Genomic DNA, 18,478 nt, shown 5'->3' with positions numbered 1-18,478 from the left:
TCGCCTGCATTTTCCTATTTTCCCACATAGACTGGCCTCCTTTACTTGCTCTGGTCCTTTCCCTTTCAATACATATATGGTTATTCTTTAGTCTGGCATCACCATTGCCCATCTCAGTTTTCCCAAACACATCTATTCCATTTCAAGGAAGACTTAGCCAAGATGAAATTCGCCTTTTCCCCATGCTACGTAAATCTTTTCATGGTCCCAGTTCTAGCAGGGCTCCTCAATACTCTTCACTGACCAGCTTTTATACCTTCCAGGCAGAGGTACCCTAAGGTCCCTTTGTCCCAGCTGCAAAGAGATTCTTCTTATTGTTCCTATCCTCCATGGGGAGATTCTCCAGGGAGGAGTTTTTATGTTTTCAGTCATTCATCCTGGACTCCTTTGATGATTAATACTCAGGAGCCACAGGGTTCCACAGGAGGACATTTCATCCAGCTGTGCTACTGCCAGCACAGCTCTGCAGGGCTCAGCTTGAGTTGTCAGAGCATGGGAAGAAAACAATTCTGCCCGTCATTAGACAGAAGAAACATGCCAAAATCATTAATCTGTATCTCCTCACCAGGTCTTATCCCTGCCTCATCAGGGAAGAGCTACTTTAGCTCAGCTTTCTACAAGAAAAAAAAAACAAAAACAAAAAACCCTGCAAAAAACAAAACCCATAGATTTAAACAAAATATTCTTAGAAAAAGTGGTCTCCAAACTGGAAGAGCAGAATGCTCCGAACACTACAGTAAATCAGTATATATGACTTGCTTTGACTCCACTAAGCAGAAAGCACTGTCAGCAAGAGGCTTCAGGATTGTTTAAAATACTTCATGAACAATGGCTATCCAAGCCTGTCCCATCTATATCTACTATCTCTACTTATGTTACAAGCCTCTGGGGAGGCAAAGTGACAGGTTCCTCTTGGCATGAATATTCTAGATTGCAGGGAAGTGGTCAGAATTGGAATACTGACCAGCAATTAAAGTATAAAAAAAAAAGGGCAAGCATATCTCCTAAGTGAACCAGGAAAATCACAAGTTCCTTTTTAATTTCAGGAGAAGGATGTTTACATTAAAATGGAAGTCAGCTACATTCATGTGTGTCCCTCTGAGAAAAAGACCAAGAAGATAAAATTGGATTTTCACTACCAATAGGATGCTTAGATAAATGCACTGGAGTATGAAAAACATAATAGAACTGGCCTAGTCAAAAGCAATGAGACCTCAGCATACAGAATGACTCTACATGGTTCCATCTTATATGAGATCTAATGGTGCAAATTCAGTGGCTGTAAAAGTGCATCTTGTGACAGTGGCAGGATGCTGATTTTGACACCTTTTTAGCTACAGAATAAACTTACTGTGTACAGAGCAGCCTAAGAATGGCCTTTGTCCAAGTGAATAGACATTGAGGAAAGTTGTCCTGCTGTACATCCAAATACAGAAGATCAAGAACCTTTTATACTACTCACCCCTTTTACAGCAGGGCCATATCTCTGTGCCCAACTAAAGGATGTACATGCAAACAAACTAAATTGGCTTTTAAAACCCCTGCAGAATACTTAACTGGATGTACACTCACTAGAGAGCATCTAAAATCAAAGCTGCTCTGACTAGTAATTTCTAGAGTGCCCATACAGTTTGAACACTTCCAGAGTCAACAGTTTCCCCCTTCTCTCTTCACCAAGCACAGTGTCACTGTACTCCATGGTTTCATACTGCTAACCTGTGACAGACAGGCCTGACTGGCAGCATAACTGGATATTCACAACTGGAGACCAGATCTCTAAAGCACACCACCTATTTGAGTGCTTTAAATAAGCTATTTACATATTGAAAAAGTAGTGTGTCGCAAACTGATAAAACAAGTTTATGATACTTTTTAAATACTTCCATATACTCTGAATCCATCAAAAAATACCACCAGCTTACTTCTCAGAAACATTTTAAAATAGGTACTAAGATTTCTTCAGGTTTTCCTGCCACTTTGCTTCCATGTTTTTCCCAGAAGGGGTCACCCACCCTCCACGATCACTTTGGTTCGCTCACCTGCGCGTTCTTGGGCTGTGCACACGCCAGAGCCTTTGGAGGTACTTTGCTGGAGCATCTCCAGCAGTGTATCTGCACACATGGCTGTACCTTCAGCCCTGTCTCTAGCTCGTACCTGCTGACACATTTTCACTGTGATATGTTTGAGCAGGGCACTGTGTGCTCCCCTGGCAGGCAGAAGTTCTGGCAGGAAAGAGCTGCTCATGTGCTCTGCAGAGCTGACTGGAACCAGCTGTGACTGTCACAGGGTGCTCCATGGCCTTCTCCCACACAGCTCCCACTGCAGTCAAACCCTGCAATTTATGCCTAATACAGTGCCCTATCAGATAAAAACTTGAAGCACTGGTCCTTAATTTTTGAGCTTAAGAACTGTAGGCACCATATCACTTTTGCCAATATGAGAGATCTCTGAATTTGTTACAGGCAGGTTCTTCAGAGCATTCTTCACAAGTTTAACTGAGGGTCTTTTTTAACAGAATCACAGAATTTTTAGAGAGCTTTGAAGATCATCCAATCCACCCCCCCAACTAGCTTTTACTATTTTTTTTTTTTAGTTTTATAGTTTTTATATTTTTTTATTTTAAAATTTTTTATTAACATGCAAAACACTCAGTTTCATTTCTCTGTGATCTCCCTACACCAGAGGCATGGTATTGGCTATGTTTTCCAGGGTTGTTTTGTTTTTCGTTTTTTTTTTTAATAAAAAAAAGCTTTATAGGTTAGAAACATCAAAGGTACTCCTAACTTCTTGTAGGCTTTCCCTGGGAAGTAGAAGCTTTCCCCTTCAAAATGTATTGTAGAATAATCTCTCTCAAGAAATTTTTGATGCAGAAGGGAAACACACTCTAACAAAAGCACTCAAGTGTTTCATACTGCTACATGACTCAGTATTCAAATATCAGGACATAGTTGCAAGCTCAGAGATTTGATACAAGTATATGTGTCTGGGGTTATTTCCAATGCCAGTAAGCACAATACGTGGTATCCTCAGGAAAAAAAAGCCCAGGCTTAAAGAAAGAAATTGAACTTACAGATAAAAGCAAATGGAGAGTTGTAGGGGAGACAAGATGACACTACAACTTAAGGACCAGCCTATTAACAGTACAAAACTCCTTTGAATAACATTATCAGAAAATAAATTGTTTGTGAACTCAGTTCCTTGATTAAAGTTTTCATAAAGTATCCAATACAGGAAGATGGTAATGGATTTTAAATCAAAAGTCCCATCATAAATGCACAGACATGAGAGTTTTGGGGGATCCAGTCATAATACAGCTTATGAGAAAAGTGAGTGTCATTAGCTTCCAATTTTGGAAAGATTAATTCAAAAATCATCATACCGTTTTTTGACCAGGAAAGACAGTATTTCACAGAGATTAATGAAGTTTATTTTTCAGCATTTGACTCTAAGATTAGTAGGCAGTATGTACTAGCAGCAACAAATGCTTCTAGTTTATTTAGTATTTGCCTAACAGTTTTGAAAAAGATCTAAAACAACAGATACTAAAAGAGAAACAACCTAACTTTCCAGAATTTACTAATTTTAGGAAACTTTAGGTTAAATACTAAATAAGGGACTATTTAGCTCAGGAAAGCAGTATTAAAAACAGTCTTTTAAACTACAGTTCACATAGCATTAAGTGTAACTTATTCAAGTGTAACTTTATTGTTCTAAGTAATTGTCACAAAGACAATGTAAACCTAACTGACACTGAAAAAGATCACCCACCTAATTTTATTCCAGTGTTTGCACATTTAGAATACGTAACAAAAAGAAACAACAAAATACCATATACTCACTTGGATCAGATTTAGAAAATGTATCTCTGTCCAAAAGATTTCTATAGAAAAACAAAAAGAGATAAAAATAATCTTAGGTATAAAAAAACTGTGAAAGATGCAAATCAGATACCAATGCACATACATTTTTAACAAATCAAGAGTCAGCTTAGTCTTCTCCCCTCCTAATACACAAGTCAGCACTAACACTAGAGTCAGCTTACATTTCATTTTATTACCCATTTTGGATTTGAGCAAACTGTGGCTCATATACTCCAATACCATGAATCAAAGAACAACCACATGTACATTATATATACATGTAACAGGCATCAGGAAGATGTGTTTAAATCACAAGGTCTACCAGAGATTAACGTGCCAATTCAACACAAAAACCTTAGACTTTACTTAAAAGAACGACTATGAGATTTCAGAGCCATCAGGAAACATCTCTAAGAATCTGTCATGGACAAGTAAGGTAAAGGAACTAATCCATATATAGGACACACCCAGCAATAAATGTTAATTTTGTTATGGAATGCAGTCCCAATAGCTGAGAATCATACACAGATGAACAGACTTAAATTAACAATTCAAAAGAATCAGGACTGATCAGAAATTATTCTCAGAATAGTTACCAATATTTCATAATTCAAAAAAAATGAAAATAATTAAATATTTTAAATTGTCTCAACAGACTAAAAAAATATTCTGAAACAAGATGCCATTGAAAAGGGACAAGAAAGAGCTAATAAACTTTGGAAGGCGTTAAACTCAACAGTAGAAATGCAGCATAGCTCCATGGAGCTGAATATGCAGCAGTTATGTCAAAAACAGTCCTAGACACCACAGCTGACCACAAACTGAATGCAAGTCAGGAGTCTTGTACCTTTGGCAAAAAGGCATACTTGAATACACAAACAAGAATGCCACTTTAGACTAATTGTCTGGTCTTCATAAGACTGATAAACACTCAATTCAAGCAATAATGTTTTGGACACTCCAATTTCTTGCAATCTAAGACGTACAAGGAGCCACTGGATTTCAGTGAAAACAGAAATAATTGGAAGTACATAAGCTCTATCTATGAGGGAAATACTGCTACAAATTGAAGCTGACCTCAATGTCAACAGAGGAAGTAGGAACAGGTTTAACCAAAAATTAAACTGCAGGCACAGAAGTTGAAGTTTACTCCATTGTTTTACCATCTTTCACTGTTAAATGTGGGAGACATGATGTGAAATCCCCATTGTCTTCAAGAACATGTCAGATAGCTACAATTTTCTAGTAAGGTCTTTGATCCTATGCCACAGGAAAAGGAAGGATTAAATAACAGGTTTACATCCCTTATAGCCAATTATTTTCAGTAAGTAGTACAGCCTCTTCAAGGGACAGCATTAACTACTCTCATTCAGATCTAAATCACCTTATTTTTGTGCTACTGAACAGTGCTGGAAAGTATTAATATTTTGTTCAATACAGGTGTTCTAAGTAGTCCAATTAAGACTTCAGCAATGAAAAGACACTGCATTCCAAATTTAGGTATTGCCAAGTTCACACCAGAACAAGGAATATGAACAAAAAAAAAAGCTTGAAAAGAACATTAGCTAGATCTGTTTTATTTAATCTAGCCAAAGTAGGCACTAGCTTTAATATTAGTACTTGTGAATACACCTGAATTCTGCACACACTAATTCTCCTGACCTTCTCTAATCCATTCAGAAGTGCAATTTTTATGCATACAATTATACTCGGTGAAACTATATCCTACCTTAACAAAAATCATGCCAATAAAAATTAAGGAAGTATTACGAAACCCAGGAAAATCAATGAACCCAAGTGAGTAGTTGACAAAAATCACTAGGAACAGCTTTAAAAGACAGTACAGCAAGTTCTGCAATATTGGAATTGCCATCCCAAAATGAAAGTGGTGTCCTATTCCTCCTTATTATACACACCTAGATACACTACTAATTCCCGGTAATTAGAATTGGATTATCCCAGGAAGAATTGCAATAAAACCTCAAAATTAGACTCATATGAAAGAAACAGTACATTAGATTTTGGAACAGGCCTCCCATACTCACCATTAGAATTCCAAACAATTTTAATTCCTCTGCATGATGACTATACAGTGACCTTAAAATTGGTATGTTAGTGCTTGTCACTGTAGATTAGGATTAAGGAATTTTAGTCATGCTTTTACTGAGATAAGGTGCTTCGAGTTCTGGAGATATTTCCTACTCTTCTTGTGCTCCATTTTAAGTTTTGTCCCCCTCTATTTTCCACATACAGACCAACAATACATGGCTTGGTACTGTAAAGCTTAGTCTATCCTGACACTTCCAACAGCTGCAAAAAGCAGCCACCATGGGAACAGGATAAGAAGAAGGGAAGAGTCTGTAGATGAGAACCTACAGGTCCTTAAAGAATCTAAAGATAAAGAATCTTTAATGAGTCAAGAACATTTCTACAGAAGCAGCAACCCTGAATGGATTGCAAGTATAGAGACATGCAAGTTTAACACTGCAATTCAGGTGAGTTCATGCAATGAACTTGTGGTTTTGAACTAGTACAATTTCCAACACCCTTAATTCAACCCTTCACACAATTTCCTACAAATAAAAAATGTCTTCAGCAAAGTTTGGAGCATGCCTGATTGTCCATATCATAAAGAACCACCAAAATAGTAACAAAAGAACTTTGCAAGCTGTTCAGGCACTGCAGCCAATTTCAAAAGGAACTTTAAAGAAAAAGTGCCAACAGGGAAAAAAAAAAGAAGAAAAAAAAAAGAGTCTGATTTGGACACTAAATCAGGTAACACCTCAATAGGTTGCTAAATTTCATTTGTTTTCATTTCAGGGGGATAACAATCAAAATGCTCCTTTAAATATAAGGAAGCTACACAGTACCTAGGCACAGGACAATCTACAACCACAAGAAATGGCAACACAAAACAGAAAGCAGACAATATATTTCTAGAACTTTAGGTAGTCTTTGCACTCTTAATTTTCAATGGCACTTTCTGCACATGCTGAGCAATACAGAGTGTATTTTTTTCCTGAGAAAAGCATTCTCCTTGTTCTGTCTCAGGAAAGCTCACAAACCTTTCAGAAACCAGAAATATCTGAAACATCTTTTTCTTTCTCCTAATCAAGGTATCAAGAGAAACAGTCATATTTTAACTGAACTTAGTGAGTATATTTTTGTCTATGCCCATTAAGTCTTTCAAATAAAGAACGCAAAAAAAGGAATTTCTATCAATTATGAGGGGAAAAACCAATATTTTTTCTTGAGAAACACACATATCAAACACCTCTAGCAAGTAAGTCTAGGAATATCTGTGCAGAAACTATTATTTTACTAGCACAGACCTTGAAGGAATTAATTCTACACCTGCCCATTCTGGTATGGACTTTCCAAAACAGTTGCAACATAGATGTCTAAGGCAAAAAAAAAAAAAAAATTCATAGTGGCCATGGCAATAACACTGGAAATGCTGGTGTAATTTCTTTTCTGTATAATGAGAGCAATTTCCCCAGGGTGGGAAAGAAAGTGATCAGTAAATAAGACACAGTTAAAACATTTTTAGCTATGCCTCACAGAATCACTTTGTTCACATAGTTTCATAAACTCCATACAAATTTATCAAAATTACAGTCCAGTGCTCAAGAAGTTTTTTAGCATAGAATGTTTCAGTTGGAAGAAGCCTACAATGATCATCCAGTCCAATGGCCCAACCACCTCAGGGGTGACCAAAAGTTAAGACATGTTATTAAGGGCATTGTTCAAATGCTTCTTAAACACTGCCAGGCTTGGGGCATTGATCTCTCTAGGAAGTTGTTCAGCACTCGACCCTCTCAGTAAAGCAGTGCTTCCTAATGCCAAGTGGGTTGTACTGTTTAATCTAAACCAAGTCACACATATAAATCAGATGCCTCATTCACTGATTCACTGATCTAGTTAGCAGTGGTAGCTAACCAGAAACCATCACAGCCTATGCTGTTTCCTACGACCTCTCATCCACTACGTGTATGTTGTCAGATGTACACTAACAAGTAGCATTTATTCACCTTGTCCACAATACCTTGCTTCAAATTTCACTTTTAGTTATCAATATCTGAACTTCCTTCTCTGTAAGGTTTTTTTAAGCCTTTGTTACACCAAACTGCTAAGCAGAAGTAAATCCAATTCCCTCATCAGAGATTAGAGAATTCTGGCCTTGAAGAAAGACCACAGTAAGTACAAAACTGAGCAGTTCAACATCTGCTTCTATAGTTTCAAAATTTAAAAAAATTAAAATCTGTATTGACTGGAAAAAGACTTACTTACACATTGCTTTCAACAGCTCTGAAATCTTTAATGATAAATATGTTGTTCGCTTCAGATTAATTTGTCCAAATATCTCTGGGTGCCAGGGCTTTATGTTTCTCTTCCCCTTTGGATTACATTTAAATGCAAGCAAAAATTTCTTGGTTGTGAAATAAAGCACTCAGCAGTTTGCAAACACAGAAGTTGGTTACTTACACAAAATAATTTTTAGAAAACACACATTTTCAGTATACCATATTTGTTTTATATATTACCGTCTTGGATTGCAATACAGGACCAAAAGTATGTATTCTGTCACTATCTGTTGAGACCAGGTGGGGTAGTGATCCTTATCTCTGTGGGAGATATCCTCTGCTAATGGGCAATCTGTTAAAACCAGGTGGGGCATTGTTCTTTATCTTTTCCACAACCCATCCTTCCTCTAGGGAGTTATCTTCTGCTCATGCCCCATTGAGTCCCACTGCATGACTGACAAAATTACTGCATCCCATTGGGAGATGCTCCACCCAGGGAGAAGAGCCAAGCCTTTCCTGCCAAGATAAAAAGTGATATTTTAGGACACCAAGTAGCCTTTTTTTCACTAGACTCCAGAAGAAAACCGGACTTTTCCACATCACCACTGGACCTTCAGAGGGAAACTACGCCCTTCTACAGGACCACTGCTTCAACTGAATCACATCTGTCACTGCAGGAGGATGCAGCCACCATGGAATGGGACTGCTACCAACACCCTGCCTGACGGGGTGTCAGGTTGTACTCTGACTTTGTCAGTGTTTGAGGTTTGTTATTTGTAATACTGTATTTCTATTTTAATTTCCCTAGTAAAGAACTGTTATTCCTAATTCCCATATCCTTGCCTGAGAGCCACTTAATTTCAAAATTACAATAATTTTGAGAGAGGGGATTTACATTCTCCATTTCAAAGAGAGGCTCCTGCCTTTCTTAGCAGACAACTGTCCTCCAAACCAGGACAATTACAAGCACACACTACTTCTCTCACACTTTTAGCAATCCATGGGAAAAGGAATTGTCCCTGTTCATTAAATAAATGCATTTCTGTTTCCCTCACTTAATGATGGGCCCACATCACTTTTTCATGGAAGATCCTGACAAAGAAAGAAGCACCCTAATCACTTTGTAATGTGCAGAATAGTATCCACAGACCTACTAATTGTAACAGAACTGTTTTAACCTAGTAGGCACTGCACCTCAGCCTTAATGGTATCACTGAACCTGCAAGGATCAGTCTAAGATGACGTTATTATCCAAAGAGTCCACTCGAGTGAAGAGCCCACTTGACCTACCTGCAGAGTAATTTCACAAACTGCAGTGGCAGCTTAAGCAGTCACCCTTCCACAGCTGTTTACTCTCTCCTCTATTCAGTCAGAGCACAACAAAGCCAGCTATTAACCTCCAGATCTCTAGATTCAAAATGCCCTGGACCTAACAGCAGATCAGACAATCTCTCAGAATTTTACCTTCTTGTCAAAATAACTGGTTCTCTTAGAATAGGCTCACAGGTGAGAAAACAGTGACTTTGCTGACTAACAGGCAATTAGGATGACCTGTTCCTTTCTGTTCAAACCATCTCTACTCTTCGGGGAACCAGAAAGAAAGCAAACATATCTCTGATGTGCAAGATTAAGAAAACATTCACAATACCTCTTCATAACCTTTGGAGAAATAATTCACTCTCTTGTTCACCAGAAAACAAATAATTTTCAGCCTCATGGTAACTTTCATTGTCAAGCTAAGAATATATTGATTCAGAAGCCATAAGGGAAAAAAGAAAAGGAGAAGCAATGAGAAGGGTAAAATCAGCAGTGCTTCCATGAGTTTTAAGACAACCCACAGAAAGCCATCTCTGGCTAGATGTACCCAAACAATTTTAGGATTAAAACTCTATTAAAATTGCTGATTACTCTGGAGGGTTAAAAAAACCCCAAAGGAAATGACAAGTTTATTTACTAACACAGCAATAGTTTTACAGGAATTCTGTTGAAACAGACAGGAAGTACTAGGTTATAAAAATACACTTGTGCAGATGAAAGAGACCTGAACACAATCTTAGACTATTCCAGTTCAAATTTTAAGAAGAGTCCATTTACTACTATCACAAACTTGGTGGTCTCTGCTTCAGTACCACCCAATTTCTATTAGAAACCAACAGAATAAACCATCCACATTTATGTTGTTAAGGCTGGGCAGGTAAACAGTCTCTGGCTCTTAGCTTCTGGTGATATATCCTGGGAGATGGCGCTAAGGACTGCTGATAACTGAAAGAGCTTTCCAATATAGTGTCAACTCATCACTGCCTTCCAGTGACTTTTAGCCAGAACATCCAAACCCAAGGATATGCTACCCTGCTTGAGATCTGAGTTCTTTAGGAATGTATAATTCATTTAATACAGTGTTTCATTAAAGTATAACAATATATAAACAATATATATTTGTTGAAACAAATTTCAAGTTTTATAGAAGCAACTCTTTAAAAGGTATACCTCAAAGAAATAATTTTAAAATGAAATATATACCATCACTCTAATATTAATTCTTTCTCTGCCAGTGCAGGACTGTTGGTGGGTGAGCTACTGCTCAGATGGGCAGAGAAAAAAATGAAGAAAATAATACTAACACAGAAAGACTTCATAAAATACTCAAAGTCATTGCACATTTCCTAGTAGCTAGATCTTTTCCTGCTGCCAGGCTTCTCTGTATGCCACCTTTCGAGGCCTGTGACAGTAGGTTTCAGCCGAGGGATGGTGTTACAGTGAGCCACCTGTCAGTGTCCCACCTCCCATCCGAGGAGAGCCATGAGGTTTTCAGCAGTGGCAGGGGTGGAAGAGGTGCTCTAGGAAGGAACATGATGTTGATGAATTCTTCCCCACTCCAAGGACCCCCAGTTGAGTTAACACGCTCTGACTTCATTCATCTGCAACTCCGTTCTTCATCCCCATTTACTGCACACCATACACAGCCTGTATTACACCTGCTTGAGACCTGCTCTTGCATCACTTTTGGTTTTGCCCAGCTCCCAAACTGCACTTCCTTACCAACCACTGGTGACCTCTTTACAGCACTGGGGCCCCCAGTAGGGAGGGCATCCCGAGTACCCTCTTTTCACCCTCTGCTGCCACACTCCCACCCTGTGCCCCCACTTGCAAAACCTCTGCCATCACACCGTGACAATGCTCCTCTGCACTGCACCATTCTGTAAGGGTCACAAATACATCATTATACACCTAATAACTATTTGCTACTACTATCTACTGAAAGAAGGGTGGTTATACCACACAATCGTACAAGGACAAGCCAAAAGGAAACTAATTAAGCAGTAGCCACCCAGTAACTAAAAAAAAACATACTGGGTTTGGATTTACAGCTAAGTAAAGCCAAACAAAGCTCCATGTAGGCAAAGGCACGTTCAGACAAAACCTGACATGCCCTGAGACTTGCAAGGTTGCATGAAACCTGAAGCCTGCATGAGAAATGACATATTAAAGACTCAAAAATCAGATTTGCAAAGGCAATAGGTGCTTTGCTGAGGACAGAATTGCACCCCCTAAACAAAGGGGAGGAGAAGAATTTTTGGAGGTGTGGTGAAACCTCTGATCTTCCAAAGAACAGCCCAGGTGCAGAGGAGATGCATACCCAGAGGATGATCACAACTAACTGAGCTTTACTTATCAACAATCTTCTTTGTTGAGGGAAAAGGTCAGTAAGAAGCAGATCCTGCAGGTGGGGCAATGCTTTTTACCATGCCAGGTGTAAAACCACCCCCTGGGGAGATATTGGGACATTCACTTGTAGGCCTGAAGGTTTTCATTCGTTCTGGTAAGTCACAACTGACTCAACCTGTCCAGTCATGAGAAACAGTGGCCATGTCTTAGAAAGGGTCACAAATCTTCAAAGCCCCCTGAAGCACCCCCAGACTGTGCATAATCCATGGCATTTCACAGTGTACAACTCCACTCCCAGAGGAAGCACCTGGGCCTTCCTACCTGAACATATATTAACCCACCAGATCTTTTTTTAGGGGACTTCTCCACCCCTGACAGATAAAGACTGTGACCACAACTTTGATCAACAGACATTGAAATTGCAACAATCAAGTCTCAGTGCTGGATCCAAGGTAGTGATACCTTTCCTCTCCTTTTGCATTCTTACCCTTTATTTTCCCTGTAATTTTTTTCTAAGGGATATTTTTATACTTTTATATAATTATATTTTTATAAATAATGACCAAAGCAGATACATACCTCCTTTTGAAGGCAACCAAACCGGTCTGAAATAAACCTGCCATGTGTATACACACTGGTTATTCAGTCTTCTTTCACTTTAATCCACCCCAAGGGATTTAGCGAGAACTTTCACTTATGCCATCTCAGGGGTGGGTTAAAACAGCCTGTCCCTACTGTGCAGAAAATCACTCCATGAAAAGCCACTGTCCACGAAGGAGACAGAGGAGTCCTACAGCTTTATTCAAATATAGGGAGAGAGTCCACCCGGCCATACACCCGTGGGGTTTCTCTCTGGAGGTTTCAGAGGACACAGCCTCCTTTTATCCCAAAATCCCAGCCACATTGCCCTCTTCCTTTCCCCAGTGGCTGCAGTACTAGGAAGGTACAGCCTTCCCAAACCACTTACAACATTCCCCCCTTGAACATGTTATTTTCCTCCAGAGTTTAGAAATTCGAGCTGTGTGGGTTCTGCAACAGACTTTGTGCTGACCCATTTGTCTATTACCCTTAAGTCCAGGAGCCAAACTGTCTGGGTTCTGTAGCTTGAGGTTGGCAGAGGTACTAAGACCTATTTCAAAGACATTAACATCCATTTCACCCATGGAATTGTTTGTAAAGATACGGCACCCATCTTTCTCATCGCAATTGCAAGACAACTTACAGTGCAAACGATCTGCTTTAAATTCTATTAGTCACATTGTTGCATGTTTAAATTTCAAACAAAAGAGACACACAGGTGAAAACTAGACCATGCACTCTATTAGGAATGCATCTCCACGACTATGGACACTGTAAACCATTTATTTTGTTTTCTCATCTGGAACCAGCTGGTTGTCTAGGCCATATCATTTCAAAGGAAATAAACATGTAAGCTCAACCTTCTGTCGCCAGTCACAAATAACCACTCCATGGACTTTTAATCCAACTTAGAAACACGTACACAAAGAAAGCAGGAAAATAAAAATCATATTTACAATCAAAACTAATTTTATACTCTGCATTTTGTACTATACAGGGTTACAAACTTGAATAATTTGTTGAGTATCTCTTTCTTCATTCTATCTTTCTATGACAGAGACTTCAAACAAATTATTAATATTTTAAAAAAAACCCATAAGGTAAGTATGATGGCTGAAGAGACATGATCTTGCCAGAAATCAATGCCTAGGACAATCAAAGATATAATTAAAGATACTTTCAGGTATTGCAAACACTTGGAAATGGCTGGTTAAGACTTTCAGACTGCCAAACAAAAGGAAAAATTCTGAAGTGGTATGCTTTGTTCCTCTGTGCATGAAACTTGAATTATTTCAATTACTGAGAACAGGGGTTGCTTAATTCCATTCAGTTCATTCATTACTGTTAGATTTCTATACAAGTTGTGAAGTGGCATAGGACTGATCCAAAACAGGCATGGGCAACCTGTGAATTTCTGTGAATTAGCCATGACATGGCGTTTATGGTGCCTTTATACACATAATGCCTGTTGTGGGAACACAGGCAGTATAGAGTTTATCCTACATAGACCCAGACCAATAAAGACACACTGCCTGATTGAACTTAAAGCCTTTCAAAGCAGAATTATCTTAACAAACATTCTGAATTAGCAAAGTGACCCTGCACTGTGCCAATATTTTGCAACATTCTACCACCTTTCCAATAACCACATTGTCTTTGATACACTGCTAGAAGTCATAAAATGATAAAACTACAGCTTCAGTTTCCTATAGATATTAAAAAAACACTCTCAAGAAGACAATCCTGATTGACAAGTCCATAAATAAACATTAACATGAAATATAATGAAACTCTTGACGTTTTTATTAACATAAGATTGCAGAACAGCTGCAGAATTATCAAGTACTTCAGGAAAAAACCTAGGCCTGTTCTCACAGTAACCATGATAAACAAAAATCATCATTATACAGACCACAACAAAAAATTTAAAAACTTGAACCCATTAAACTACACTGAACTTTGTATGGTCACACAGAGCACAAACTTCAAGATATGTAATAACCACAATCTTGTGGTCCTCAGCATTAGATAAACTACTTCAGTCAACACGTAGTAACAGCACTAACAGAGGGAAGATGGGAACAGAATACGAAGGTTTTCCAAGACTTAACTAGATTGGAATCAGTGGAGAACATCAGTAGAGGAAAACAGGATGACAGATACATGGCCTGAAGCTCACGTGAGGCTTACATAAGACCACAAGCTTACACACACAGCTGGTAAGAGAAGAGTGGTGCCTAGACACAAGCCCATAATGGCCATGCAGTGCAAACACCCCTGTAGAGGAAGAAGAACCTTTGGGCTCGAAAACAGCAGTGAATAAAAGGATTGAGAGCAGCCTATTTCCATTCTTTCACACAGACTGCAGGGACAAGGTCTTTGTCCTTCACCACATGACAATTGTGCAAGATTATGCCAGGCAGCAACAAATAAGGATGGCATGGCAAGCGACAACAACATTTTCATCAGACCATGAATGCCCTTCAGCACACATGCAGAAGTGAGATAGCTACTAGAACAATTGATCCAGACAATAGTGGACAATTACCAATACCAGAGGATCCTCTGGGATACGCATGTAAGTTCTGCCATATTAGAGCTGGTTCTTGAGTCAAAGACTTCTGATAAACTACATCTTACAGAGTCAGAAAAGAATTGTAAAGTTTTTATTCGATAGGAACTGAGTAGTAATAACTCAATTAATTCTTGCTTTTCTAGAATTTTTAAAATTACAGCTAATGCTGGCATTCAAAAGCCATGGGAATGATACAAAAAGCTTTTAGTCATAAAGAAATCACAGAAAGAGCATTGCCTGGCAAGCAAAACATTTCTGGATTTTACAATTTTCACAGAATTCCTTATCCCATCCCATTAGATGCATATCTCCTAAGGGCTACCTGATGTGACCCTGAAGCTAAACCAGGTTGGCTTGGAGAATATCAAGTAGTGCAATGCCATCTGCAAAGTGCTGAATCTGGATACTTTGGTAACACTGGCTGTATGAGTATGCAAGCAAACTGGGAAATGCTGATAGAGAAACCATATGGAACTGAAAACTAAAGAAATAGAAACTGTATCCTTACTGAATAAGACAGACAAAAATACAGAACAAAGGAAAGAAGAGTCACAGATTTACTTTATGGCACAGTTTGCACTAATTCACTGACCACCAAATTATACCACCTGTACAAAGTGGAAGAACTTCCCTCGTGTCCTACAAGGAAAACAAGCACAAACCCACAACAAACAAACCCACCCCGCCCCCCCAAAAAACTAAACCCAAAACAAGCCACAAAACACTACCACAACAAAACACTCCAAAGCCAAACAAAAAGAAAAACCCAAGGGAAAAACATCTAGGAATAAATAATAGTTATCAACTAACAATTGTTGATATAAGTTAGTGACCACATTGGTCCTACAATTCTTGAGGTATCAAGGAAAAAAAATGTCATGACCCAAACTGTTGCTAAAAGCATTTCTCTCCAGGTATTATGGAATACACAACTGCTAATTATTAAAAATTTTTCAGCATTTTCTGAATTTTGCAGTTTGCTCTTGCAGTCTTTCACAATTTCAGTTAACACCACATTTCACAAGCTTTAGCCAATGGATGTGTTTACAGATGAATCACAAAGGTGTTAATCATTAATCTCTGCCCTAGTGTCATTCATTTTATACTCTGCTTTGAAGCATAATTTTGTTATCAAAAATTGTCATCCAGCACATACAAAAGACAGGAATCTCCATGGAAATTCCCATCCTTCTGCACTTGACATCTAGACAAATGAAAGAGCTTTAACAAAACTGACATGGCTTTTAATGACATCTACAGAGAAACTGCTTCTGTAAACTATTTACTGAAATATACTGAAATTAGTTACAAGTAAGGTCAGAATCGATTGACTGTGTTCTATACCTTCACTTCTTTGTATCTGATGGATTCTTAAACCACTGTAAAACATTGCAGGCATATACAAATGATATCTGGAATTAAAGGAACCCCCACAGTAAGTGAATTGCGTCAAATTCTGCATAAATGCTCTGACATCTGTAACTGTGACAGGCTATTTGAAGAATTTACAAGTAATACTAAAGGTCCTGGATTGCTTTTACGCATTACAGCACACCCTTCCCCGGACAGCAGTTGGTGCTTGAGAACTTTTGCAGAGACAGCCAGCAAGTGCAATGCGGTGTTTATATGTCAGCCTGGTGACTGTTTCAGTATTACAAATTTAATCTTACTCTATTTCTCACTGCTTCAGCCTTCTTTTGAAAACAGCACTTGATAAAACATCAAATCATACTTTATTTACTAAGGAAAGAGAGGGAGTGGTCTGACAATTCAAGTTTAGAGCACTGCCGTTCTGTCCTGGCAGTAACACTAGTAAACAGCAACAGCTCTGGGGAGCTACATTATAAAATGAAGCAACGGATTGTACAAGAAACTCTGTCTCATTTCCCATCAGGAAATACACACTGACAGTTCAAATTTTCCGCTAGAAGCAGCCAACTCTGCTGGTGAAAGGCGTCACCGCTCTGCAACTACTAGGAAATACTTAAGGAAGTTGCGGAATGTGAACGAAGACATGAATTAAAAAAGCACACAAATAAAATTATTTTTTAGACTCTAATGAGAAAATCTCTGCATCACGGGAAGAAAACACGATTTTTGAAATACCTATAAACAAGCGTCAAATGAACAAAACCACAGACACTATATTTGGTGTTACGTTTTGGCATTCCCTCAATTTCTCGGCAGCAGCGTTACGATAAAACATGACGAGGCCACAGAACACGCCCGTACTCCTAAGTTTCGCAAGAGAGCTTTAAAGAACCCATGCGGGATTACTCCGGACGGAAGGTGTCCGTCCCCACCACGGCACTTGGGACAGCTCCAGAAGTTAAATCCCTGCCCAGTACCGCGCCCTGCGCGCTCACCGACGCGACAGCCGCTGGGGCAGCGGCGCGGGCAGGATGCGGGCGGCGGCAGCCGCTGCCCGTCTGGGCAGAGCCCGCGGGCGCCAGCGCTTCGGCCGCGGGTCCCCGGCAGCAGCCTGCGGCGGACACGCCCGGAGCGGCCAGCGGGCTGCAGCGGGCTGGCAGCCGGCCCCGGCTGCGCCCGGCTCTGCCCGAGGATGCGCGGGCAGCTCCCGCGCTCCGCACGCTCCGAGGGCAGGAGCGGCCGCTGCGCCTCGCACAGCGCCGGGGTGCGGAGCGCGTCCCGCGCTGCCCTTCCCTCCCCGCTCCGCCGACCAGCCGGCACGAGGGGTCCTCGCCCGTCCGCCCCCTCCGACGCCGCGGGGCGAGCGGGCGGCGCGGCCGTGAGCCGCCACCGTACCTGCAGGACACGGAGAGCTCCACCTTGGTGGCCGGGATGCTGGAGCTGAGTACGTTAAAATCCCCCACGGACGCCATCTTCGGAAACCCACCGCTCCTACCCGGCTCCTGCTGCCCCGCCGGCTTCTCCAGCCCGAACATGGGACAGAGCGGCGCGGGTGGGAACGAGGGAGGGAGGGAGGCAGGGAGGAGGCGGTGCCTATTGGCCTCGCAGAGGAGCAGCGCTGCCGCCCGTGGCGCGGTGCCCGGGGAGCGCCGGTCAGCCCCGCTCCGCTCCGCACCCGCGGGGAGCGCCGGTCAGCTCCGCTCCGCACCGCGCCCGCGGGGAGCGCCGGTCAGCCCCGCTCCGCACCCGCGGGGAGCGCCGGTCAGCCCCGCTCCGCTCCGCACCCGCGGGGAGCGCCGGTCAGCCCCGCTCCGCTCCGCTCCGCACCCGCGGGGAGCGCCAATCAGTCCCGCTCCGCTCCGCACCCGCGGGGAGCGCCGGTCAGTCTCGCTCCGCTCCGCACCGCGCCCGCGGGGAGCGCCGGTCAGCCCCGCTCCGCTCCGCACCGCTCCGCGCCCGCGGGCAGCGGACAGCCCGAGCGAGGGCACCCGCCGGAGCCCTCAGGGGAGATGCGGCACCGGAGCCGTCGCCACCCCACAGCGTGCGGAGTGTTGAAGTGCTCCGGTGGAGGCGTGCCCAGGGTGCGGTCCCGGGAGATTTCGCTCCCGCGCCTCCCTGGTCTC

At 41.2% G+C, this 18,478-nt stretch overlaps 1 protein-coding gene across 3 annotated transcripts in view; it reads right to left on the bottom strand.

The window, feature by feature from the left end:
- CPNE8 (copine 8) overlaps positions 1 to 18,017 on the bottom strand; it is a 75,235-nt gene extending 57,218 nt beyond the window's left edge. For 2 of the 3 annotated variants that reach the window (XR_004417814.2, XM_033058975.2), the window contains exons 1-2: positions 17,751 to 17,961; positions 3,840 to 3,880 (exon numbers count right to left, since the gene is read on the bottom strand). Coding sequence is in view for 2 of the 3 variants with exons in the window: in XM_033058975.2 (XP_032914866.1) it covers positions 3,840 to 3,880; positions 17,751 to 17,890 (181 nt within the window). In the remaining variant the exon portion in view is untranslated. Of the gene's footprint in view, positions 1 to 3,839; positions 3,881 to 17,750 lie in introns of all 3 variants that reach the window. The other variant, XM_033058973.2, reaches the window with a different exon arrangement.
- Between the last annotated feature and the right edge of the window lie 461 nt (positions 18,018 to 18,478).

The sequence above is a fragment of the Catharus ustulatus genome, chromosome 4 (assembly GCF_009819885.2).
Source record: "Catharus ustulatus isolate bCatUst1 chromosome 4, bCatUst1.pri.v2, whole genome shotgun sequence".
Classification (NCBI taxonomy): domain Eukaryota; kingdom Metazoa; phylum Chordata; class Aves; order Passeriformes; family Turdidae; genus Catharus; species Catharus ustulatus.
This window is presented reverse-complemented; position numbering and strand designations above follow the sequence as displayed.